The 27,010-nt window shown below is 40.1% G+C and overlaps 1 protein-coding gene across 2 annotated transcripts; it reads left to right on the plus strand.

Annotated features, from left to right (window-relative positions):
- The first annotated feature begins 1,632 nt into the window (after nucleotides 1-1,632).
- cdc42ep4a (CDC42 effector protein (Rho GTPase binding) 4a) lies at nucleotides 1,633-18,973 on the plus strand. 2 transcript variants are annotated; one of them, XM_079456115.1, is made up of 2 exons: nucleotides 1,633-1,914; nucleotides 15,539-18,973. In XM_079456115.1, the coding sequence occupies exon 2, from the start codon at nucleotides 15,709-15,711 to the stop codon at nucleotides 16,708-16,710; it is 1,002 nt and encodes a 333-aa protein (XP_079312241.1). In that variant the 5' UTR covers nucleotides 1,633-1,914; nucleotides 15,539-15,708; the 3' UTR covers nucleotides 16,711-18,973. The 2 variants fall into 2 exon arrangements, with proteins under 2 accessions (XP_079312241.1, XP_079312242.1); XM_079456116.1 differs by lacking the exon at nucleotides 1,633-1,914 and adding an exon at nucleotides 13,694-13,913 and having other exon boundaries at nucleotides 15,539-18,371.
- Nucleotides 18,974-27,010: the final 8,037 nt, after the last annotated feature.

Below are 27,010 nucleotides of genomic sequence, written 5' to 3' on the forward strand. Positions count from 1 at the left end.
TATAAAAGCAATAAGCCCCATGAAGCAGTGGGTTACAGTTCATTTTTTAACAGCTACAGGGTTTTAGGATTGCTTCGCGTCCCTTATCTGTTATAAAATGCACTGTAATCCACTGCTTCGGGGCTTATTGCTTTATTAAAGAACCATCTCTATTTTACTTTTTTATAATCTGAAAAATCTTTTTTGTGAAACAGGGATTCCCACTCACAGTCTGTGTTCACTGACTCCGCTCACAGCAGATGTTGTGCATTCTTTGGATGTTGAAGGTTCTATATGGAACCATTTAGCCAAAAAGGGTTCTTCTATGGCATTATGAAGCACCTTTATGTTTAAGAGTATACAAGTAAGGCCGAATGAGAATGCACAGTGCGCATCAAACCATCCAAAATCCAAAGAACCTCAGACGAGGGAGAGTTCTTCTGGAAATAATCTCTTTATTCCAGGCCGGAAAGCATCGATCTGGATGTCAGAGGCTAAGACAAGAGATGAGATGTCACAAGAGAGATGACAAATAATAACCCAGAAGACAGCGGCGATCGCTCCTGTGTTCTACAAAGCAAAAAACAAATTTCAAGTCACACCTACAAAGCAAGACAGAACATCATAATGTAGCTTCACTGCATATAAAGATAAATCATTCTGGGATAACGTACGTCAACACATTGCGCTTGCATCCCACGTCCAATGGATCAATGAAATCTGGGAATGTGGCCAAATGGGGAAATGACTTTTAATTATGACTAAAAGACTTCCTCAATGCACTGCCTTCTACACTGTTCATTAAATTACGACCATGAAAGATTGTGTGTCATAATGTGCTCCATTCACATCCGTTTATTGTGCGTGTGACTGCATCTTTCATTATGTGTCCAAGTAAGTGAATAAAAATGTAACCCAAAGCCGCTGATGGGAGCATCGTTGCAAAAGGACGCTGATATATGAGCGTACTGGTTAAATCTCAGATGGTGACCTCACTGTTCAAACACGCTTTTCTTCTTTGGCCCACGGTGCCAAAGGCCTTAAACTGCACAAGGACTCCTATTTAGGCCCCAATAAGAGGTGCAATTGACACATAATGGCCCTTTCCAGGTTGATTTATGTGAATACGCAACCGTTGAACCCTATGGCTACTGACTAGACCCTTAAGAGGCTGACGATGGCTAACAATACTGGAAGATTGCTATCAGGTTAAATGCATTTCAAAGAGACGTTCACAAACAAGGGGAAGCTCACTGGGAGGGCAAGCACAGTTACAAAATACACGATTAGGAACAGCTTCATAGGTTTTGTTACAGTTACATTTTTAACACAGTTCGAGTGTTATTTAGCAACAGTTCAACTAACAGAACCCCCAACCAATGATGCCAACAACATATAAAATATTGCCATTGGCGTTTCTTGTTAGATGCATTTCACTGGCTCCATACACATTTGAGTCAAATAGAAGTTAAAATAGAAATAAACCTAAACAAATTATTGTAATTCAGTTTGAACAAAAGCCTCAAATAAATAAAATAAGAATATGTTATACATAGTGATAGTTATTAGTCATTGACAGTGAACCTTAAAGGAGCCGCACGTTTTATTCGCGCTGTGTCTTTAAACGCAGCGTGCGAGGAAGGGGCGTGTTTTACACTCGAAAGGGCGGGGCCTTGTGAGTTATTGCGCGGAGCGGTGACGGTGAGTTCACGGCAGAGCTCGAAACAGGAAGGATGCGGGTGGATGTCCGTGGACTCGCAGTGTATTTACATTGTGCAACCGAGAGACAGAAAACCTGCATGTTTTAAACATCACCGAGGAGTGCGGGGCACATGTTTAGATGCTCAACGTTGACTTGCTCAAGCAGCGGGTCTTGCGAAACCTCCAGGAGATAAACTCGCAGGCTTCACAGTGCAGGATCACACTGTATCACAAGTAAGTGAACGTTTTTCACTTTATAGATGAGAATAATGAAGATATTTTTGTTACGTCCATGTTATGTTTCGTTTGATCATTTTACACGATTAAAATACGCGCAAATGCTGTTTGTTTTGTCCTAACCCGGTGAGGCTAAATCCGTTTTATTTTTAATTGTTTGTTGTATGACAGTATTGTATTAGGACAGACTTTTGGGTTTAGCTTAGCTCATTTAATTTAACCATGTTCTACAGTGAACATCACCAACAAGCCTATATACACACGGTCTTCATAAGCCATTGACTCGGAAGGGAGGGAGGGTCGATGTCTCTCATTCATTATCATAATCACATTTTGACTAATATAATAAAATATGGCGAAATGCTGAATGTCAGTCAATACAACATCCACGTATACGAATATATTCGTATTCACGTGTGTCTATTCAGCTGCTAGCGGCGCTTTCTGGTTGGGTCTCATTGTTTATGTCTGTGAGGATCCGTCATCGCGACTCCACATGGTCAGCTGGATCATTGTTCTTTATTTGCCTTCTCGCGACTCAGAATAACAGATATTCTTTTCTCTTTACTCTTAGACAGAGACAAACGATTAAATGCAGACAAACGCTTACGTTTACGCAACTGCTCGGTCACTTCCACATCTCCAGCCACGGCTCTTATAATGGCTTCATCTTTGATGCATGTCAGGCATTGGCCATGTCATTCATACTGTCACATCCTGCGCGTTTAAAGCACGAAATGTCTTTTGATGTGAATGCGAATGCTGGTATTGTAAACGGGTCTAACTGTCAGGTTTATAACAAAGAGAGGATACATGTGAATAGACGAGAATGGTGCTAGTGGCAGTGGATGAATGAGATGAACTTGGGTGCCTTGACCTGTTTGTGAAACCAGTGGCTTTGTAAGCCTGCAGTATGAGTCAAGGTAGATGTTGAAATTGTAAACCAAACCGACAAAATAGTTCGTGTAGATAATAGATATTCAGTCTTTACATTTTACAATGTAACTAGATTTTTTTAAGCTTTGTAGCATTGGAAGACAGATCTGTGGAAATGTATCATTGGCACGATTGTCATAAAAATACTCAATAAAAAAACCTTTTGTACGGTTCAAAGATCCCATACTGATTTTTACAATAGTAACTGCTGGTAACTATGTTATTTTAAAGGAAGCTGTGGCTATTTCTTTGTATGAGGCCTATTGACCCCAAATTCATGACATGGCATATGGAGCAATACTCCTGTGTACGCACGTGTGTCGGCTGATACAGGTTCTTGTTGTTTGTTTAGCTAGAGAAGTTCAGCACCTGCTGGTCATCCGGCACCCAGGTTAATGTGTTTCCCATTTTCCTTTTCATTACTCCTGCAGTAAACAAGCCATCAATTGCGTGTAAACAACACGCGCTACTGCAATATTCATTTCCGTTTATCTCCAATGTTATAGTCCAAGGAAACCATTTCCCTCAATTAGAAAGTGGCGTCTGTTTAACTTTTGTCAAAATGAGCAGTACTGTCACCACAAGTTTTGGCCTGTGGAAGTCCGTTCTGATGGTTTAGGTTTCACAGCTGCCTCTGGCCTTTCTGTAAACGATGCTAATGACACAATTTTATGTCGGCCTTGAATGCACTTCTTTGTCTGATCTTTGTTGCACAGCCTTCTTTAAACAGCAGTATTTTAGGACAGCTATATACAATTTTAATTCAGGCGTATCTTAAAGGATTAACAGTCAACATAAATTTCAGATTGACTTCTGTTTATTTCCTAATGGAAGCCAACTGGTATTTAATGGATGCTGATAGTTCTCCAGTAATACCACATCGATCGAAACAGAAGCTCACACGACTTTGGTTGGTCACCGTGGTATGTGTGCTGCTGTGTTTCAGCATGTCACAACCTCGACCCGGCTGTTATGTATGTTGTGTGTGCGACTAAAATTGTGTCCAGCCTTTGTGCATTCCAGGAAATACCAAATTAACTGTATTTTTCACCCAGAACCGAGCGTAGCAACCATCCAGTGCCGGAGGCTTTAAAAAGCCCCATCAGTATGTAGCATGAACTCTTCAAACACAGATGCTTACCGGAACAGGATTGAACCGAAATAACAAGCTTCGTGAAACAGATTAAGACATCACATGACATTTATTTGCCGTGATATAGTGGGCAGAGTAAAGCAATTTAAGCTCACCCTTGTCTTGTCTGAACCCCATCTCTTTCATCTATTGCCGGTTCACTCACAGATTTCAACCTTAAGTAACCTCAATCAGAACTAACCACTACTTAAAACACGTTAGCAACAACACGTGTCTGTTTGTTTGGGTGTCTGTGTCATGTTTATGACCGTTGACTGTTTTTTTTAAAGAAACTTGATGACCTTGCTTCTTCTTCGCTATGCCGTAACGTATCGCACCTGGAAAGGATGTAGGTCAGATCGTGTTAAACCTGTCTTTACATGAAATAGACTCTCATTAGAAGGGTGGAAAGCTAAAGGGTTTTTCCAACAAAAATAAATATTTATTTCTTAAAGGCAGGACGCATGATGTCTTAAGGTGCTAACGTTAGCCTGCTAGCGCTGAAATCATGATTCCACCCACCCTCCATGCGAATCGCCTTCCAAAGCCACGCCTCCTTCAAAACAAAAGTGAAGAATTACAATCTAAACCAATACATTCTTATCGAAGCATGTACATACCTGTCCAAAAAAAACAGAGCAAGCTTGGTATCGTGTTCATACCCTTTTTCTCCCCGAGCTGTCTCCATCACGCAACAGCCGAACCGATGTTAATTCGAGTTTTCATCACTGCTTTTTCAAATAATGTCTTTCGTTTTTATATTTACTAGTTGAGGGTTCCTCCGGCAAATCGGGTTTTTGCTTTTTCTGCCATTCTCTCTGTATTGAAACAGTGGACGTGAGCTCGCTGATGACATATGCTGTCTGTGTGAACCGGGTGGGCAGTGGGATGCAAATGACGTTTATATTGGTCAAAGTTTTTTGGTACTACTCCTTTCACAGACGACATATAAAGACAAAAAAATATGGGACCACTATACTTCTTGATTGCTCTCAGGATGTGAAGATATTTCCAAGCAGTATGACAAAACAAATTCTGAATCATGCATTCTGCCTTTAAAGGTCCAGTGTTGCAACCAACGGCTCACTCCACCCCTCCCTTTTGAAGCACTAAGGTGCCTGACACAGAATGATTGTAGCAAACAACATCGACCCCAATTTACTTCAAACGTATGAACGACTGCGACTATTCTCAAAGTGTCTGCTTTTGTGTTCTTGAGTTTTGAACAACACAAAGGCGACTAAATGATGGAAAATCTGAAATACATTGGACTACATGTGTTTCATGTTTGACTCAAATGTGCAAAATGTTTTGTAAAACATGCATAGAGAAGACTTGTTACTAAATACAAGCATTGGTGTCACTAACAGCAAAAGAGGCCAAACCAACCATTTGATGCATTGTAGACAGCACTAGCTCATCGTATCACGGTCATGGTCACAGACGCCTCCCGCGATGTTTGTTTGTTTAGTGTTATGTGGAGTTTATGATGTGTTTATGTCCTAACGGAAGCGCAGGGAGTTGATTCCTTTTGGGATGACAGGGTGTGGACACTCTGCCCTTCCTGTCCAAAAGCTTAATCCCTCTCCCAGTTTATTCTGTATCACGGCAGGAATTAACTGCATTTCACACTGCAATCCAGAACAACTGGTTTTAAAACTCCGTTTGTGGGATGGGTTGAGATTCATTATTGGTTTTGCTCACTGCTTAAGATCCTCCCTTTAGTTTTATGATTTAATGATTTAATACGTTTCAGTCAAAGATCACGGAAAGCTTAGATGATTTGTGTGTAGCTACAAACACACCTGCTGTTATGAATCCCTAAATGATGTGTATTTGCAAAAACTGTGACCTGCGATCTTTCAACATGGCATAAGGGGCCAGAATAAGATGCATTGTAGGACAGATGCGATGACTATATGTGGTTGTGGCGAGCAGGGTGGGACGAGAGCCGTGAGGGAAAGGCGCGAGGCCGGGACGGGAACGATAACAAGCGTCAGCTGTCTCACATCTCTCACAGAGGGGCTCTGGAAGCATAAGGGACGAGCGACAGGAGTGTATGACGAGAGAGGACCAGGCCTGAAATTTATGTCACGTTTTATTGTGTTTGTATGGCAGGCAGTCGACTGTATGGGAGCTGTGGGCATTTTACTTTGTTTGTTTATTTTATTAAAAGTCTTGTTACGTTCGCCGGTTCCCGCCTCCTTTTATGGATCTTGTTACAGCGGTCATGGTCTCAAGGTGCTTGGTTAGTAGTCAATTAAGTGTCTGTAAAATTGTAGTTGTAAAACATTTTGTTGTAAGTAGTATGCTTGCATTAGTCTTCTCTCTTTCGTTCCTTCATGTTCTTCTGCTTTTCTGACCTTTTATGTGTTATTTATCTGTTAGCCCTGTGTCTTGATATTGTTAATATTTAGGAACAGTTCACCATCAGTGGGTTGTTCTCTGGAAACATGGAGCTTTGAAAATATTTTGCTTTGGAGCCAAATGAATATAGTTATTCCCCTCTGTCAACAATAGATATGTGTGTGTGTGTGTGTGTGTGTGAACATCAACATTCTGTACATAGCTTAGTTTCTTTGGACAACCAAAACCAAAGTCCAGAAAAAATTATACAAATGAAAATCCGGCTCAAAACACATTAAAATCATGTAGTTGCGCAATATTTCAGTATTATTTTTTGTGTTTCTTGTTAAGGGTGCTCCGATCAGGATTTTATGGGCCGATCACCGATTAGAGGGGCTATTTGAAGACCTCTTAGTAGCATTATTTATTAAACTAGCCCTTAGTTTTTCTAATATACTTTAAGCACTACAGGTAATAAAGTGCACAGAAAAAAGATCTCTATAACTCGCTTTTCATGGCAGTCCTAACAAGCCAGGCCCATTTCAAAATTCACAAATCTTGGAATGTCAAGAAGAAATGCAGTTAACACTAACAGAACCACAGCTGCAATGTGATGAGGGCTTTTGCATCATGAATCGATGATAAAGTCTAGATGATGATGATGTAGTCTAGAGTAGTTGCTGTTTTCTGGGAAGCTAAAGCAAGAGTGAGGTAGAGAAAGCTCCCAAAGCTTACTTAAGCATCAATGCTTTTTTTCTTAATAAATTTAAGCATTTACACATTTTTGTTGTTCTTCTCATCTACTATATTTCCCACCATTCTGAAGTCGCTCGCTATCCAACACTTGTGCACGGGGCACAAAGGTAGGTTTGTACTGCTTGTGCGAGAGCCGGAAATCTGCATTTATTGTTTTGACAAAAAACGAGTGGCTGTCTGCTTTGTGGGATAACTGATTCTGATAAGTAGAGGTCAACTGCAATAATGTTGAGCTGCTGAGGTCAATGCTTCCACAATGTTCCCCATCTCCATCCAAAACCATCATACATAGCTTGCAAGGAGCCAGTTCGTGTTACTTTCTCTAGGGGTTCTCTACGGATCTCGAGCCAAATTCGCTTTATACTAATGCACAGATGAAAAACAGTTTCCTTTGTTTAGTATCTGGGTAATAGTTGTATAACTAACAAAGTTAGCTAGCATACCCTATGCATTTAAAAGTTACATTTAGTCATTTAGCAGACGCTTTTATCCAAAGCGACTTACAAAGAGTTTGGGGAGCAATAAGCATTATGTCATGCAAAGAGCAATAGTACAATAGGTGCTAATACAAAGTTACTAGTTTAATAAAAGTTAACGCTACGTGAAAAATAACCTTGTTCCCCACTTTCTGATTTGGGCATACATTAGATATTGTAAGACACATTTCTAAATCATCATCCACACTACCAGAAGACAGTCGTTTTTTTATCTTAATTGTTGGTGAAACGTGAGCATTTTTCACTGCAAAATGGGTCTATATGCTTGGCTCTTGTTTTGATTAGTCAGCCTAGCATAATATATCCTTATTGTTAACTCTCCCAACAGATTATTTATACGGCAAATTAACAAAATGTTAAGTAAATACCTGACGGTACCATGCAGTGGAAAATGTATACTGTAGTGAGCTAGGAGGGACGAGATCAGGAGCATAAGAGGACGAGCGACCGGACCGTCAGTGAGAGAGGACTAGGCCTGGCTTTTAGTTATGGTTTGTGTGTGTCGCCTGCTTGCTGTCTATTTAGGTTAATAGTTATTAAAGATGTTTAAATGTTTGCCGGTCCCGTCTCCTTCCTTCCTTTTATGGATCTTTGTTACATATACCATTTGCAGCATGTATACAGTACTTTTCCCACCTGTTCGGTACATCACTGCTGTAGTCTCTTTATAGGCTGTCCCAGAATATTTGAAGTCTTGAAATGACTGACAATGCATCTACCAGAGGCAATTATATCAGCGATGCTGCATTGTGGCTCCTTCAGCCATGGAGGGATGGAATTAATGTGCCATGCACGGCAGGCTTTGTAGATTGGCATCCCTCATGGCCTTTTCCATGTTCTTCACTTCCTTTAAAATAACGTGCACTTTCTCCTTTGCGATTTCCCCATGCTTGAAACATGTTGCTCAATGCGGCAGCAATTGCCTCTGTGATGTGTGACCCCTGAAAATTCTTGAGAACGAAGAACAACTTTGTTGTTCGAAGTTTTGATAAAAAAAAACTGTGCAGCGAGGCATGGACATGGGACACTCCAAATGTCACTTGTGAAACTAATTGACGTTACGTTGTCCTTCAAAAGGCTGTCGACATGTGTAAACACTGTTTGGCATAACTGAGGCAGGCACACATCAGTGAAATATTTTTGCCGGGCATAGTGTAAAATGAATCCAAGTAGGACATGAGTCGCCTGAACGCATTGTCTTCCACAATAGACAGCGGCTGAGGATCAAGGCAAATGAATTCCATTATTTTATCTGAAATTTCTTTATGCTTCTTACTGTCCTTGCAGTCTTTGATGCATCTGTTACCGACAGTGTGCGAGTGACGCTTGAGCTGCTGAACTGTCCCGCTAGCTAATTTTGAAAGCCCCCCTCCTATTCCTTTACGTTACTAACCTTCAAATGTCTGATGAGGTTGGTGGTGTTCAAATGTTTTGGGTGCTTCCCGCCTCGTGGAATTTGCTTGGTACACACGTTGCCGATTGCTAATGTATTGTCTTTTTCACAAACGAAAACAGAAGAAAGACACTTTTTGGAATCATTTTCATCCCCTACAAAAACATTTTTGTTTCATTTCTCATAAATATAAAATATAATCTCTAGCTTGTTTGTGATCGAAAGAACTGTTCCTAAACGCCCGGGGTCCTGACTATAACAGACATATCTCATTGTTAGAACTGGAAGGATAAAGCTAAACTGAAACACAGGTTTTGGTTGCCACTTCATCTAAACCCCCACAAAGCCATCAAGATATTGACATGAGAGTTAATGACTTCTTGAATATATTTGACTAGCTGTTTGAAAGACCCATCCTGACTATTGTTATGCCAGCTTGGCTTTGTGTAAAAGGCGTGACACATTCACCTTGATGAGATGGGCGTCATGCTGAGGTGTTTGAGGGGATGAAGAGAGGTTAACAAGGGAGCGTGGTGTGAAGATGATCTTATCTCAGACGCATGATATTTACTCACCCACCCCTTCATTCTTTCGGCGCACACAACCTGAAATCTTCACAATGAATGGCAGGTTTAATGTTATCTGAGGTCAGTTTAAATAGCGGTTTGATTTTTTTGAGGTTGAATGGAATGAGAAGATGCTGGAGGTGCTTAGTCACTCTGCCAGAGATGCATTATGGGTTATTGAATCCGCTCTGCTCAATGTTTGCTCTCCAAATCAAAGGTTTTAGCCTATTTCTAGTATTGTAGCTGTAAAGTGTTTCATAAGTGGCTGGCATTTATGGCAATGTCCATACTAGTCATGCATTTATAAAACGTCTCTGTTTGCATCAGCCAGCTTTGAATAAAATAAATCTTTCTAATGGATCTAATGTACTCTCAAGAGAACACATCAACACATGAACGTTTTTCAGTTTTTTCCTTTATGTAAAATGTATCGAAAAATGAAACATCTGTCATCATTTATTCACTCTGAACTCTCATACAAAACCAGTAAATTACTCTTTTATCTGTGAAACACAAAAGAAGATATTTTGAGAAATGTCGCAGCGGTTTCATGTTAATACTGTACGATGGAAGTCAAAGGGGTTCAATGTTGTTTGCTTACCAACATTCTTTAAAATATCTTCTTTTGTGTCCTGCAGAAGATAGACGTGAAAGGTGAGGATGACAGAATCTTTGGTTTTTGGGTGAACTATGTAAACCGTTTCATATGAGCTTTACAAAACTGCTTTTATGTTCCCTGCTGTTTAAAGATCTGTAGTAATGTAACTTGGTTTGTACCATATGGGTCTCGCTCTGTTGCCCTGGGGTCGTGAAGACCTCCAAGCATGTCAGTGGGTCCTAATGGACCCAGCCCGATGGATCTGTCCCAGCTGGGTGCACACACCTCATCACATCCCATCACATCACTGCTGGTTTAAGTGGTCAACACTGACAGATGTATATTTCAGCAGGAATCACTCATCAATCACTTAAATCTATTCACTCAATTATTGATGAACGTCGTGCGAGTGACCTAGTCGACTCAATTTGCCACTGCAATGAAACAACACTTTCAGTTTTCTGTCTGTTTCCAACCTAACAAGAGTTCAATTGAATTCGATCACAGGGCCATCGCACCAGTAGTACTATCCTTAGGTAATTGAAGCCTCTGGTATTGAATAAAATGCATGTGATCGATGATTTATGACCGAGGCGTATAATTCCAGAGAGTGGCCCGCGTAGCTCTGGGGGCTTGTTCTCCGGCCGGCAAAAAAAACCGTCCACAGATCATTCACTGTCTGAGTGCTAGGATACACTCAGCACTTTTGTTTGATTCACAGAGAGGTTCTTGTTTGTAAAGTGTGCTTTCTGTCCGTCCGCTGCGAGGACCAAACACTCTGAAGAGCATGTGACATGCAAGTGTGCTTCAGCGTTAAACGGCATGTTTCCATGTCATAATAGACACCAGTTTACTGTTCAATGTCAATTTTACAGTGCTCATAAATGTACTGGAAACTTAAAGGGACAGGTCATCCAAAAAACCATTTACCCATCATCATGTCACTCCAAACATGCGATGCTTTGAAAAGAAGATATGTTGGTGACCGAACAACATCTGCTCCCATTGACTTCCATTGAATGAACAAAAAACCCCGGAGACATTTCTTAAAATATCTTCTTTTGTGTTTCACAGAAGAAAGAGTCACATAACGGATTTGGAAAGACACGAGGGCGAAAAACTAATGCACACTAACAAATATAATCATTTATTGCATTAAAAGTGGACCAAATGAAGCTATAGATTTACCGTGCTGTAATGAAGCTACACCAAGTGCGGTTTGTGTGCAATGCTGATGTGTGTATATTTTTCTTTGCTAAGCCTCTTAAACTCACACATGGGTCAGAGGTTAGTATGTAAAGGGTCATGGGGATATAAAAAAGGTGGAGCGGATAGCCGGAGAGAGGGAGGTGTGTTTAGTCTGTGAAGGGCGCTCGATGTATGCAGAGCTGGGCGCAGGAAGTCCAACTGCTCCCCATGAACCGAAGAGGGTATTTGGAAAGTCGCTCTCCCCCTCAGAGGCCTTGTGTTTCCCACGCTGCCTTCCCATGACCCAGTCTTACTTCACATTTGCACATCGCTATAAATAAGCTCCATTCCATCAGACACTTTTGATAAAATGGTTCAGAGATGCTCATGGACCGTCATTAGCTGAGGTCAGTAGCCCTTTCTGCGATGTGCTAATATCAAGGCATATTAAGATAAAGATGCCTGAGTGGTTAAAGTGCGTCTCTGTAGAAGAGTTATACCAGAAACATTGTCATATTTGTTTTTATGTACCCAAGTTCTGAAATGGCAAAACATTGCTGTTCACCATCAGAAGTAGTAGTGATGCTTTCTACTTCCAGAAAGAATGTAAAAGGTTTGTTGGTTATGTCATTTTCAGTTATTGTATCTCTTCTTCAATATCGTGCAGCCCTACTTAGTGCTCAAGGGGGGCGATACAGAACTAGATTTGTGGCAACTACATCAAGCACAAATCTGTCCTTTATTTATGTTTATCAGAGAGCAGATAGTTAACGCTAATAGTATTGCGTCGTGTTTACGGCGTAGCCTACACATAGCCGTACCCCGACGTGCACCTCTCCCAAAATGTAACAACACGTCAATTCTACATGGACCGCAAGCACCCCTCCCTCGGTTTCCTCATATACACATTCAACGTGCTGTGTGTATGCCTGGGACACTGCCTACTAGCGGTCATTGCCTGTCGCAGAATTATAAACAAAAACAGATGCGGTTACTGGTAGATCCGATTGCACTTAATACCCAATGCTAATAGTGTATTAAAGTGACATTGCTTGCCTCTTGCTGCTACGTTGAGAATGCGACTCGCATGCGACTGTGTAAATACACTGTGGCACATTTAGGAATGCATCTGCTTGGAATGGGAGCGACTGTGTGTTTGTAGAGTATATTCTGGGCTTTCATCATCGACTACTTGTTTTCCTCCTGCTTATGCCACCCAGTAGCAACACCTCGCGCAAACACTGGCGTCTTTGTCCCGAAAGCTGCGAATTGTTGTCCTGCATTGTAATTTGAGTCACTAGCTGAATAGTTTTCGTGTTGATTTGTGAATACAGCTGCACTTCTTCCCCATCCTTTTTTATGAGAAATACTTTGTTAATCTTATCAGACTTCCATATTTCTATTAACAAATGTCTGTATTAGGAAGATTTGCAAATTAGTGGTAAAATTGCAACGCTTGGGACTTGGGACAAAGCAGAAGTTGGGTGCATGGAAATTTGCATTTGACACAAATGTGTAAGCAGTAATCCCCAGATCATTCACATTTATCACAACGTACCTACATTTTATTTTATTCTTTTAAAGCATTACAAATGCTTCGACCATGAAATGGTGTCATGGAAACGGGTGTGTGAAGAGCAGAGCCCCAGGATGACTTCTCTCATTGGCACAATCTCTCGTGCCTTCAGGGAGCCTGCATGAGCTCTGTCTCCAACAGAACAATACAATACAATACATCCACATCTCATTTCTACGGATTCTGAGCGACGGTATGTCATTTATGAAATATAATCATTTTAATAGTGATGATAAAGATTATTTTAGATATTAAATTCAACTATTTTGATTAGAAATGTTGCAACATTTCTCAAGATAGACGGTTTCATTTGTCGCATTCGCACGTGCAAATATTTTGTTCAAAGTCAATCTATTCAACACTTATTGATTCTTTGTGGACGTCACACTACTGATCATACACTTGCAGAATTTATGAAAGTTTCAGATAGAAACACATTGACTGATCATATCTGCAGACTGGCACAGACTTTCTGCAACAAGTCCAGACTGAAAATCTGAGCAAGTCTTTGCGTATTTTAGCCTGAAGTTGTTCCTGCTGAAACCGTCTATATGTAAATGAACCATTGTTTTACTACAATTTGATCGACAACAAAAACCTGTTTAAACCAGTTTTTTTCTAATTGTAATACAGCAAACGGATTATTTTCGTAGTGGACTTAACGGTTTGTTTTATGAAAAAACGTTAAAAGCAAACGGTGCACTTTGCAGACAGGAAACCCTAACATCTGTGTGAAGACGGTTGTTGCTATAGAAACGAAAGCAGGTAAGGACATAATAAGGAAGTGCAGAGAAGGCTGGTAGAGAAGGAGACGGACAGAAACAGGTCATGAGTTTGTCGGGCCCTTCAGTCAATATTACGCTTGCTCTCATTCTTTTTCAAAGTAAAGACTCGATGAATATTCTAGCAGATCAGAGATGGGAGAAACCTGTTGCCTGCTAAGCATTTAGCCTGTCTCTCAGTCTCATTTACTGACCTGGGAAACTGCCACACGACTCTTCAGTGTGGGTGAGAAAGTGCTACGTTTGCTTTCTTTAATATGAAATTTTAAAATGCGTCATATCTTGTCGGTCATTGTTCCTGTAGATAAACTGGTGTTGGTAAAGAGTATTGCAATACGTTGTTCCCAGAGAACACACGTACTGTTAAAACGTTAAAAGCATCTGCCCATGTGTACGCTATACTGCCGGGTGTTTTGGGTCTGAGGTGTGCGCTCGCTTGTTTATGAGTATATGTTTGCGGTTCATTTGATCTCAAATGTGGTCTTCCCTGATGAGAAGCCTAGTTGAAACACACCATGAGTAGTGTTGATGTATATAAATATATACAGGATGTATATCTCCTTTGCACTCTCTTATCTCTGCTGCAGTGCAATGATGTTTGATGATATGATTTAAGATGACATTTATACACACTAGTAAATCTTCAGCATGTGTTCATCATCTGTTCGGATTATTTAATAAGACTACTGCATACTGTAGATACTTGCATGGTGATTTTGTGACAATTGAAGAGAGAGTGCCCTTTAAGATTCTGTCATTATTTATTTACCTTCATGTTGTTCGAAACCTGTATCCGAGTCTTATGTCAAACACAAAAGAAGGTATTTTGAGAAATGCCTCTGTGGTTTTGTGGTCATATCATTTAAGTCAATGTGAGCCAGTGTGGTCCGCTTACATTCTTTTGTGTTCTGCGGAAGAACAGGTCATACAGGTTGGGAATTAACCTTATGAAGGCGAGTAAATGTTGAAAGTATTTTTCATTTTTGTGTCAGCTGTCCCCTAGGGAACAACTCTTTCATTACATTAATGTACTATTGAAAATCATCACATTTTCTAGAAAAATCTGCATTCGTTAAAAAACAACAACGAATACTGTAGTTGTATTAAAGTTTAATATGACACATTTTTTAAAAGAACTTGAGAAGAACTGGAAGGGAAATGCGCTGAATAGTAACGAAAATAAGAATCCTATGGTCCTGAAAACAAGCCTTATTACTGTTATACTCATATATTCATGTTAATGTTGTATTCATATTTCTGTCTTGTTATTTTAACCCTGGCATGTTTCTAAAAGGTTGTTGAAAGATTAACAATAATAAGGAAATGACTGGTCACATGCAACTCAAAATATTCGATAGACTTGTGACATCTACATTTTTCAGTTGGCTCGGTTTGTAAATCGCAAAGGACTGTTGAAGGCATAACCTTAACAATCTTAAGACTGTTTTGAGCTGGGTTCTGAATTTTTTACAGTGTAACAATACATCAAACATTCTTGCATCAACTTCTGTTTATCTTATCAACGAATAATCCTCAGTTCATATGACCGAAATAACAACAACCCTTCAAATGAATGCAAAAAATCCTGCTGCTGTTCATCTTTGAGATAAGAATGACACTGCGGCTTCTAGTGGCCTTCTGGCCAGACACATCGATAAGAGATCCTGGAACGGCCTGTTCTGCCAATTCCTTTCCGTCTGTATTGATCTTGCAGCCAGTTAAACAAATGACACGCCGCTATAATTAACTTAATTTAGTTAGTCTGGGATTTGCACTCTGGGTTTGCTCCGAGTCAAGATGTCAACTCCAGTTAAGGACGAAAGCTGATCTTGTTGTTTCTTCCTTTTTCAGATTAATCATCTCCCGTCTGGAAGCTGAAGTCACATCCCTCAAGACCGCACTTCACTAAACAGAACCTGGATGATACGTCTCTTTGGACTTGTTACTTATTTATTTGTTAAAATACAACAACACCACCGAATCAAACTGTAGAATTAGATTTGCACGTCCTACAGCACAAGATGCCTATCTTAAAGCAGCTGGTGTCCGGCTCGTCACAGACTAAACGGCGCTCTCGTATGGACCTCACTACAGAGATGATCAGCGCTCCCTTGGGCGACTTCCGGCACACCATGCATGTTGGACGCGGCGGGGAAGCTTTTGGAGACACTTCTTTCCTCAGCACTCGATCTGGAGAGCCGCCCCAAGAGGATCACGTTTACCCACGCTCTCCGAAACCCGGACTCCTGTCCCGTACCTTTCGGAGCAGCAAGCGCTCGCAATCCGTCACCAGAGTGGACCAGCGTGACAACACCCTGCTTCCGCACAGCGAATCGCCTACCTTTGTAAAGAATGCCATGTCCCTGCCCTTCCTAAACAACGAAGAGGGACAAGACCGAGACGGCAGGTTCCTCAAAAGCATGACCTCCAGCCCCTCCAATGGAGCTTCAGCCGACACCCTGGACCTAGAGCTCCACGAGAGGCACTTTGGGGAGTTGACAGACCTCCGACCGTCTCCATCCTACAACGGGGGAGGTATGAAGAAGGCCGAATCTGTGATGTCATTCAATATCGACCTTGGCCCTTCCATGTTGGGGGAAATCTTAGGCGTCATGGAGAAGGAAGACGATGATCAAGGGTTTGAAGAAGGCAAGAGCAGTGAAGGACACGCTTCACCTCTTCCTAGTAACCAAGGAGGAGTTGAAGAGGATGAGGAGATACGGGAGGAGGTCTCGATTGAGGAGAAACCGGAGTTCGTCGTTCAAGATGACGGTCCCGTACGGGCTCCCAGCTCTGTTGACCTGGAGATCCAAAGTGAGGGAACCAGCACTCCAGAGATACACCACAAATACCAGGGTCACCCTGACAGCTCCTCTGTGTCAAGCTCCGGTTCAGCTGCCATGGAGGAGAAACCCACCAGTCAGCCCTACGAAGACGACGTGGGCAGTACCAACAACAATCCTGACAATGAACCAGCCTTCTCCTCCTTCATTGATGATGAAGATGATGAGATCCGTGTATGAAACCCCTCCCCTATTATCAAACCTTTATGAGGATGGAGAGACTTGTATATCTTGACCAGAATTGGACAGTTATTAAAGAGACTTGAAGTTGGGATGTAAGCTTGTCTAAGCTGGACGGATGCCTCGGAATCCCTGTTGAAAGAAGTTGGGAGGACTTGTTTTGTGCCGACACCAAAGCCATCCGTCACACTACTCGCCCACTATAACAAGACCAGCTGGATGTGTTTACATTTAGACAGAGGATCAGTACAAAAGGGACTCGTTGTGAGTTTCACGGACAGCTTTGTTGAAGGAAAGGTGGCAAGGGATACATGTGTCAATTGCTTGAGCGGATGCATTTATTACTCCAGTCATATGACTCCTGTGCCTAAAGACAGCTGTACTTTTTGATTTGGAGCTCTAGTGAATTTCAAGTAAATTAGGCTCTGTGGCCTTATTTGTGTTATAAACTTGCCGTATAGTTTGTCACATCCTTGGGTTTGAACTTTGCCAATGCCCCTTCAGACAGTATCTCTCGATTGCGTAAAAATCCGTATGTGTCCGCTAACGTGATGTCATTATAAGAGCTGATGTGTTTGAGAAGCTCCGGAAAGGGCCTTGTAATCCTAACAACAAACTTCATCTCTGAGAACTGGAACGGAGATAGAAAAGCAGATGTCAGTAATGTGTCCTTGACCGACTGGTCATGATCCACTGTTGGGTATAATGGCAACGGGTGTCCCCAAAACACTTTTTTTTGGTTTGTACGTGTTTTGCATAGCAGTTCTCTGTGTGGTATCTTGCATATCTCACCACTTCCTTCCTGCCGCTTCGTGGCACACGAAGGCAACTACTACTCTCTAGCTGGAGATTCGTTTGGCGGCATCACCCTCATTGGCATAAAACACAACGTGTGTTATATTGAGTTCATGTAAGAAGCCGTGTGTTTTCTAGTATCAGTGGTATTAACTCTGCTAACTTTAGCAAAAGACACCGGTATTGCTCCTCGGGGAAAATGAACGGGGCGGTCTGATACACTGTTGAGCAGCGAAACTAATCTTCACTGATTCTCTTTGCTTCTTTTGTCTTCATTGTTACAGTACAGTATGTATAGCCCTATATATTGCTGAATAAACTAAACCGAGGCCTTTATTACTGCAGACTTTTTGTGTGTCGTCCCTCAGTGTGTGAGTTAACTGGCTCCGAAGGATCACAGTAATGTGTCTTTAACAACGAGACTTACAGAGATTTACAGGGATCTGCTTCACACCAGGGGTCACTTCAGCCTTGGGCGAAAATGTAAAGTGCCAAATTGAATTCAACTGCTGAGTAAGGACTTCTTTAACAGAAACTCTTTAAAATAAAGGCTCAAATCCTTAATTTGATTAGCAAAAACTCACAGAATTTGTTTGGAGATGAACCACTGATATAAAAATACACATGCATAATACATTTACATAACATTGTGGGCTCAGTTTTTAATTTGTGAAGAATAAGTCGGGAATCTCTTTATATCTGAAACCGTGAGGCTGTGCGCGCGCGTGAGCAATGTTTTTCGCCTGTTTGTAATAAAACTTAGTCTCGACTAGTTTATATTTGCTACAGTTTTTGTATATATTTATGCTCGCCTGGCTTTTTCAAAATGCTATATTTGCTATATTTTTTAATAAAAGATAAAGCACACCTGTGTTCTCTTCATTTTCCAAATGTTTTCCTTTGTGCTTGCACGTTATTTTACAGTCCGTGTGCCTATACTGTACTTGCTTAAGAAAGTTCTGTGTAGTATAAGTTTAGGTTCAGGGTTATTACCCAGATATTATATTTACTGTAGTAAGTGCACAGTATGTACATGTGAAATACGACTAGAATAAAGTGCTACCCACATTGTTTATCAAGAAGATAAAACGGACAAGAAGCGTCTAACCTCAGTAATCTGGATACACTCGGTGTGTGTCATTTATATAGCTTTTATGCTGATTTCTTTTTTTTTCAAAGGCTGTTATTAGGAACTAAATTGAGAAGTCTGTCGCTTGTCGTATCTGGACAGACCGGGATTTGTTAAGACAAATTCAATAGACCGACCTGTTTGTGCACACGCTGTTAATGGAAAGATCACTCCTCCTGTGACTGTAGTCAGATTGAGCTGCATGTGGTGGACATTGACTGCAAAGCTAAATGAAACTTTCATGCGGGTAACTGATCTCGGCTTTATATATTTAGCACCATCTCGCATCTTGTGGATTTGTGATGTTTACGGGTAATCATTCAAAACTCCCTTTATTCCCAAATGTATAAGTGAATATCGATTTAGGTGTTGAAAACGAAGTTGTTTGATAGATTGTATTCATCCTCATTCTTAGCAGAAAAAACAACACGAGTGTGGTGGTTATCTTCCGCCATCTGGTGGTCAAAGACGCACCGAACAATTCCGCGTTAAACACAACCAGAGAGTGAGGCCTTGTAGGGGGATTGAAGAGAGAATCAAATGAACCTCATACAGCTGAAAATCGAGATGTTTCTTGATTGTGTTTAAGTTTTATCGTGCATTAAAATAATGCATATTAAACATACCAACATGCATTTTACTTTGTTGACTTAGACTCTTTTTGTGTGTAAAATCATTATATTTAGTTACATCTCCTTATTCTGGTTTGATTCATGTGTTAAACTTCTATGTATCAATATCTATAGAATGTGCGGAAAAACGTGTTTCATGCCACCTGCAAGGAATATACAGACAGCATGGACAAATAAAGAGACCAAAATTAGTTTTAGTTTAGTTTAGGAATCGACTATTTATAGATACTCTATATGTTTAGTTAAAATGATCATTTTGTATTGTTCTGTAAACGACTTACAATGTTTCGACCAAATCTAAAGTTAAAACATTGTTGCTATTTTATTTGCATGAAAATAAACAGAAGATGCTGTGTATTTCTTCAGACTGCAAAGAACACACAGTTCATATAAAGTTTTAAACAGCACACCGGTCATACTTCTACTGAAAAGTAGTTTTCATGTGTTTTGTCATGCTGTCAGTCTTTTACATTGCGGTTGGATGACAAAATAAATAAAAAATATTATCGTGTTCAGACAATGTTTATACATACAAATACAATCTTGGAATGGACATAAAACATGCAGAAATATTTACTAAAAACAAAACTCTATACGGTTGTGTAAATATGTCCTATGGTGGGACAGCAAACATTTAGACAAAAATAAATACATTTCTCTTATGCTAGTTTATATTTTAGGCTAAATATAAATATTAATAATACAAAACAATATATTATTAACAGTAGTGCGCTATGTCACACCATAGAACGCAACAGTGTATTTGTCAAGTACCATGCGACTATTTATTTATATTTTTTTACGTCCAACTTCATTCAAATTGTGGGGAGTATTGTGCAAAGCTTAAAATCTAAAGTTAAAATGATAGTTCACCCAAAAATGACAAATCTGTCATCATTTACTCACGCTTCTGTCATTTCAAACCTGGATGGTTCTTCCGCAGAACACAAAAGAAGATATTTTGAAGAAAGTTGTTAGCTGGCCCCCATTCATTGCTTTGGTTTCATGTCTATACAATAGAAGTTAATGTGGGGGGGGGGGCAGCGCTGTTCAGTTTCCAGCTTTCTTCAAAATGTGTTATTTTGTGTTCAGCGGGAGAAAGAAAGTCATACAGGTTAGAATTGAAGGATTTTTAAAGATTAACCATCACTCTAATTTGTGCTATTGCTGTTTGATCCGTATTCCGCTGTTCTGCTCTTTGGCCAGATGAGGTCGCTGGTTGTCAACATACAGCACATAACTGCTGCGAGCTGCCAGCACTGCGGCCTCTCCTCTGCCGAATCTCACGACAAACGTCAATGCATCCAGGAGGAAACCAGCATGAAGATATCTGGAAACCATTAAGCAACCTGCGAGAGCAGATATTTGAAAGGGAGCGAGAGATAGATAGAAAAGGGGGGATGGGTTCAAACTGGGAGGGGAACAGAATGCATGATCCAATTTTTCTCTCTTAACTTTTCTTCCTCTAGTGTGCGTCTCTTCCACACACACATACACAAACTATGCTTACAGCTGTGGCCCAACACTCTGTCATAGATGGCCAACATCATGCACAATCAGTTTGAAAACAAGAGATGATGATTACCAGACAGCTTGTCCTTTCAGCTTGTCCACTCCGCCAAATAACAGCCACATGTCTGAGGCCATTGGAAAAGATGATAATGTCTTTTTCTGGTTCTTCTACTTGTTTAAATGTACATTTTCCTTTTTAATTCCAGCCCAATATGCAATAGGAATTGAGGTTTTTATGATTTTCCTGGAAACAGTATGGGGCTTTGGAGATACATACGACCAGAAACATCTGAACATCTTCAAGCTGGAGCATAAATAACATGTAAGGCGCCTTGGAGTCAATATTTTCTGTTCTCCTCCAACAACAAAATACAGTTCACCACTGATGCACTGCAGACAGACCATATAAGTAACAAAGAGCAACTTTTTCGCATTGTGCCATCAAAGCATTCTCGATTGTTGCATGTTCTCAGTGAAAAATGCTGGTCTGGTTATATTTCCCATATTCAATATAATGTGCGGGATGGGGGATGGACCTCCATAAGAGTCAGCGTTCTGTACTTAGTTTGTTTTTGCTTTCTGGTCGCAGATCTAACCACTACTAGCACTCCAGGCTTTGAATTTTACAGCCTTTTGGAAAGTGTATTTAATTTTTTTATAATAAAACCCAAATGGGAAAAATTCTGCGCTGCACTGCATCGAAACTTCTTTGACAGTAGAACTGCTTTTTCCATCATGCGTTTTCCAAAAGTATTTTAGCTGAGAGTGCAACCGCGTTGGGATACGTGCCTATGGAGGATTTAAGCTCGCGGTCTAGGACGGATTGGAAAATGTAAACATACGGCAGTTTGGCAGTGACCTCTGACCCCCGGCCCATGGGACCACACACGTGGTTGAGGAATGGTTTGGTTGGCTCTGTTTTAGGGTTTTAAAATCACAGAGGATCTCTTCACTTGTAACCTTGTTTCATGTCTACAGTTTGTACAGTGGTCGAGATTTCCTCTGTTTTTTTCAGCTTTTTTTGTATTTACACTGAAAATCTGTTTTTGAAGAATCTGTTGCAATAAGCCGCTTAAATCACAGCCAACGGGAGTCGCCTCGAATACAACCGCTCATACCTCAACACTCGCGCAAAGAGGAAACACTCCCTCGCAAGTGTTAAATATAAAAACAATATGCACTATTGCCTGTGTAAAAGACATCATTTGGTGAAAACCAGGGTTTGATTATTTGGTCAACCCTCCTCCCCATTCAAACTGTATTGCATTATTAATGAATATAAACTAATATAATATTTGTAACACTATTTTCATTTTTGTGTAGCATTTTCAGGACATTTATTTTGTGAAATGTATTATACTATACTATCAGGGTTGCCAGGTCCTTGGTTTTACCGCAAATTCGGTTAATTTACACAGTTCCAAGGGTTGTCTTTAATCCCGTGGCTTAAAAGTGGATATACTGTATTTTGTTTATCAGCTGCCATTCTTAAGGTAAACTGAAGTCATTTATGTGTTTATGATATACTATTCAGTTCACTACTAGCCTCTACAGTGATTTTCAAAGAGAAAGTGTTTGAAATGCATAACGATGACTGTTATATATTTATTTATTCTATAGGATATTGGGCTAGTTTGTTATGCAGATTTGGCAACCCTGTATGCCATGTTAAACATGAGTGGAAGTTTGCAAAGTTGCAAATGACACGTCCTCGGTAAAGTCTCACTTCTGCAAGTTTGGTTTGAATCCAGTCTGGAGTCTCAGATGTTTGCAAGAATCTTTTACCCAAGGCTTAACTGGTGTCAAATATTGCACATTATAATGTACATACATACAACTCATTTACTTTTTTGTTTGATCACATTCATGTCCATCGTTTTCACCCTTTCCTGTTTATGATTTGTTTCTGTGGTGTAGTTTATGAATTTCAAATCTCCACCCATAAAACGATAACACCTAATTCATGCATGCTTTCCTATTTACAAAACCCACAATGCAGGCCTTGTTCAGAACGGGGCTTGTGGTATGTTCTCCAGCATACGGAGAGCACGTAAGGTGATGGCGGGGTCAGAACTGGCCAGGAAGTGGGAGATCACAGGGGTCATTTGCTTTTGGCATGTATGAAACTCTAACCCCTGCAGACTTCAAGCACCTTTTCAACCCCCTGTCCTGCACCATCTGTTTTATTTGCCCCAAGGTATGGTTGCAGTGCGTGTTGGAAAGCATGCATGAAATACATCAAAAATATGCTTTGAAAAGTTTCTGGTATGGTTTTGACCAGTCGTCTCCCATCAAAAGTTGCGCATTTAATGGGAACTGACTGGTCAAAACTGCTTATTGTACACAATATAGACTCAGATACTCACAGGTTCTTTATACAGAAACGGTGCTATATAGCACATCGGTCACCCCAAAGAACCTCTGAAGAACCACGATATGGTTCTAAAAGTGTATGGCTGTTTATAAATGTTCATAAATTTTTTTTGTATTTTTAAACCATGTAAACATTCAGCATTTTGCAAATTAAATTGAACACATTAATTTGTAGGATACAGTATTTTTGTATGCTATTACATACACAGCCATGCTTCATACTTGATATCAAACTCGTGTTAGAAAGAAAGACCTATTGTCAGTTTTTTGTATATTTCTCTCTGTTGGATCCGTGTGCTTTGTGTAGGGGTGGATGGCTTGCTTCTGTTTACACTTTCTCTAACTCTCCTCCTCCGAAGGATGTTGTTTTTATATCTGAGCCTCATCTTACATGCCATAGCGCGAGAGGCCCTGGATCAGGCAGAGCCGGGCTCTGAACTCTGTGAGCATTCCTTTAATGCTTTTAAAGGGCACATTGTGTCCCCTCTGTGAATATGTGTGCCGATCTTACAGTGGCACATTAATATCAAGCCTGGCTCTGAGCTATGTAAAGCACTGACTTTTCCATTACTGCACACTACTTCCTGTTTCTTCTTGCTTTTCTCACATTTCCTTCCAAAGATTCCACACAGCAGCGTGGATTGTCTTTTCGGTAAGTCTCAACTCCACTGTAAAATAGTGGCTGTCTGACTTTCATCATTGGGCCGGCTGAGCGAGGAGGAGAAATAATTGGGATCTCACTTCAGCTCAGCATCAAATCATGGGATGGAAGGGCAAAGCTTTCCTGAATGTTTGTGCATGCGTGTTTATATGCGACTAAATGTGTTAGTGGTGTTTAAGAACATGGTTTTTATCTGGTTTGGCTTTTATCTGGTCCAACACACTGGACCAACTAAATAAAAAAACAAAATGTAGATACATGTGCAGTTATTATCATTTATAAATAAAACTATTGAGGCATTGAGTCTTAGGTGCTGTTTTAGTGTTTAGAAGTCATGAAGTAATACATTTCAGATGCTTTGTTTCATGTTCCTCATTTTTAGAGCTCATTTCCCACATATTTACACGTTTTAAAAGTATAGCAACGACAAGGGTGATCTATACGAGAGGCTGAAAACTATTGTTTTTGGTGCAAGAAACCTTGGATAACATTCGAAGCGAATAAAATAACGCTCGAAAAGTTAACATTTGCCGGTGTGTGTTTATTCAGATGGATCAGAGATGAAGACTTTCTCTGCCTGTCTGAAATACAAACATTTCGTGAACTTTTGACTCCTGGCTAAGCTCTCGTGTGATTCAAAACATCAGTCAGTCTGCATGCAATGTCATTTGGCCATGAAGGCATGCAAGTGCAGCCATAAAACTATACTTTTCTGTGGATACATAAAAAAGGAAGGCCCATTTAAAACAAGCATTTGTATTTTTACTTGAGGAGGCTGTTTTGAGTGTGTGTGTGCGTGTGTGTGTGACACCCCCAAAAAACCCAAACAGTTCACCTTGTAATTGTCACCTCTGTTTCATTTAGTCTCCTTCACCAAATCTCCACAATGCATAGTGAAAATTTGATTTGAGACCTGTTAAAGGTCCAATCTATTATATTTAGTGGCAACCTATGGGTCACTCCACCCCTCCCTTTCAAAGCACTACGGTGGCTGACGTAGGACTAAGATGTCGTTTTCTCTTCTATGCCAAAGTGGATAACATATTTATGAAACGCTTTCTGAGCAGTTTGTCCGTTTAGGGCTACTGTAGAAACAAAATGGTGAATTCCATGTAAGGGGACCCGCGGTGTATGTAGATAGAAATAGCTCAATCAAAGATAATAAAATCATAACAACATTGTTTGAGGTATTTCTACACCTCTGAACACATAGTTATGTATACTAAATTGCATTTCTCTCAATACATTCTCCAAAAATTACACACAGCACCTTAAATTTTAGAGGAATGCGGCTTGAGGGAAAATCGAACTGCAGACGAAATGATAAACTTATTCTGATGTTTTGTCTCCTGGTCCCTTTTCATGTTTATAGGTGTGTTTTACGTATATGTTTGTGTTTTAAATTCACACTAAATGATTATCCAGCAGCAGTAGATGAGTGGGTGGGGTGGAGCAGGGTGATGGAGATGGGTGGAGGTAGGGTGATGTCACTGCTCTTTCGGACCCTGAGACATTAGGAAAGCTGTTGTGTTTTATCCCAGTGGTATTTTATTACAAACATCATTCAGACAAAAACGAAGTCATAATTTTCTTCTGTTCGACACAAAGAGTTTAAACGAATCTCTCTTCTCCATTCAACTACTTTCTAATGGTAGAAAGCCTCCCATTTATTGTGAAGTACACAACAGCACCATAAAAACATTAAAGTGACGCTTTTACAGCGTTCTAGATATTTTTATTACCTTATGAGGTTACATTCACTTTTTTTTTTCCACTGTTGCGAAACACACTGTTGTCAAAAAACTTTGACCCGCCTTTTTCACCAAACTTTGTTCTCCTGCGGCATTAAGAAACACATTTTACATCTTTCACGTGTGACATAAATAAGTGACAGTGCTGATCGCTGTGGTTCAGTGCTCACACATGGGCTGTATAATGCTGGAAACATACTTTTAATGTCTCTTTGTTTTGCTTTAGTTTATCTAAATTTTGTTTAGTCTTGCAATTGCAAGACTTGCGATAATACCACGAGAATTTCACATCGTATTCACTGCCTATTTGTGTGTTTATACGTGTTTGTGTCTGTGTATACATTTGCTTTTTTACCTATATTAAAGTTTTAAGGTTTATCTTACTTTTGTGTGTTTAACTTATGTTGTCTTGGGTTTTGGTTTTCTGGTACAGCTGCTTTGATGCAATGCAAATGATAAAAGCGCTATACATAAAAATACAATTGAACTGAATCTTTGTAAAAAAACAAGATGTGTAATTTCCATGTCATCAAATATTTGATTATCAAACATCAACTAAATTGTTTATATGGTGTTTAAAAGATGGATGGGGTTGACATAATGACATCTAGCTAGTGACCTTGCTACTAGAGGTCATTTTGAATTATTGCAATGCAAGTTTTAAAGCTCTCACACAATCCACACAAAATATTGGAACTGTTGTTTACTTGAATTTATATGTTTTTATGTCATATATATCTGTAATCTTTAGTACAACCTGGGGTGTAACAAATATATGTTTCCTCTGGGCAGCTGGAAAGTAGAAAGACCTATTATTGCAGTTTTAATTCATGGTCATTTTGGACTTGGCAGGAAGATTCTGGACGTTAAAGTATGTTTACATTATACATCAAACACTTGAAAATGTGATTTCTTAAGAAATGACCCCTGTCAGATGTCTGCACTGTGTCATGGTGGTCATTGAATGTGTGATAACTGCTGCAGCTGGTCTCCATGTGTGGGACAGAAAGAGACCTCGGCTTATCGGATCATCTATACATACATACATGTGAGGGGCTTATCTGTTCATTCATCTTACCAAAATATGTTTGGGACGCCACGGCCTGCCTGTCACCTCAAGCATTCTTGTTGTATATCTCTGTTCTTGTATACGTTTTACTTCTGCTTTATACGGTTTGTTCAATATTACACTGTATGATTGTTAATCTGCTCACACTGTTGCCATACTTAGCAGATTCCCATAAAGTCTTGCATGTGCCCTTTTCGTAATAACGTCAACATTTCAGCCAGGCGCGCTGTAACACGAGCCCAGGTAATTTTGAAAGGTTATGTTTATAATGGAAAAATTCAAACAAACACAGGCTCTGCTTTCAATTATGCTGAAAGATCCCCCCCCCAACCAACAAGAGGAAGAGAAGAAAAACATTGGGGTACGTGCAACCTTTGT

Source organism: Barbatula barbatula (genome assembly GCF_947034865.1).
Source record: "Barbatula barbatula genome assembly, chromosome: 5".
NCBI classification, from domain to species: domain Eukaryota; kingdom Metazoa; phylum Chordata; class Actinopteri; order Cypriniformes; family Nemacheilidae; genus Barbatula; species Barbatula barbatula.

What these genes read in the sequence shown, in the direction of transcription:
- cdc42ep4a (XM_079456115.1), top strand. Translation starts at nt 15,709, where the DNA reads ATGCCTATCTTAAAGCAGCTGGTGTCCGGCTCGTCACAGACTAAACGG.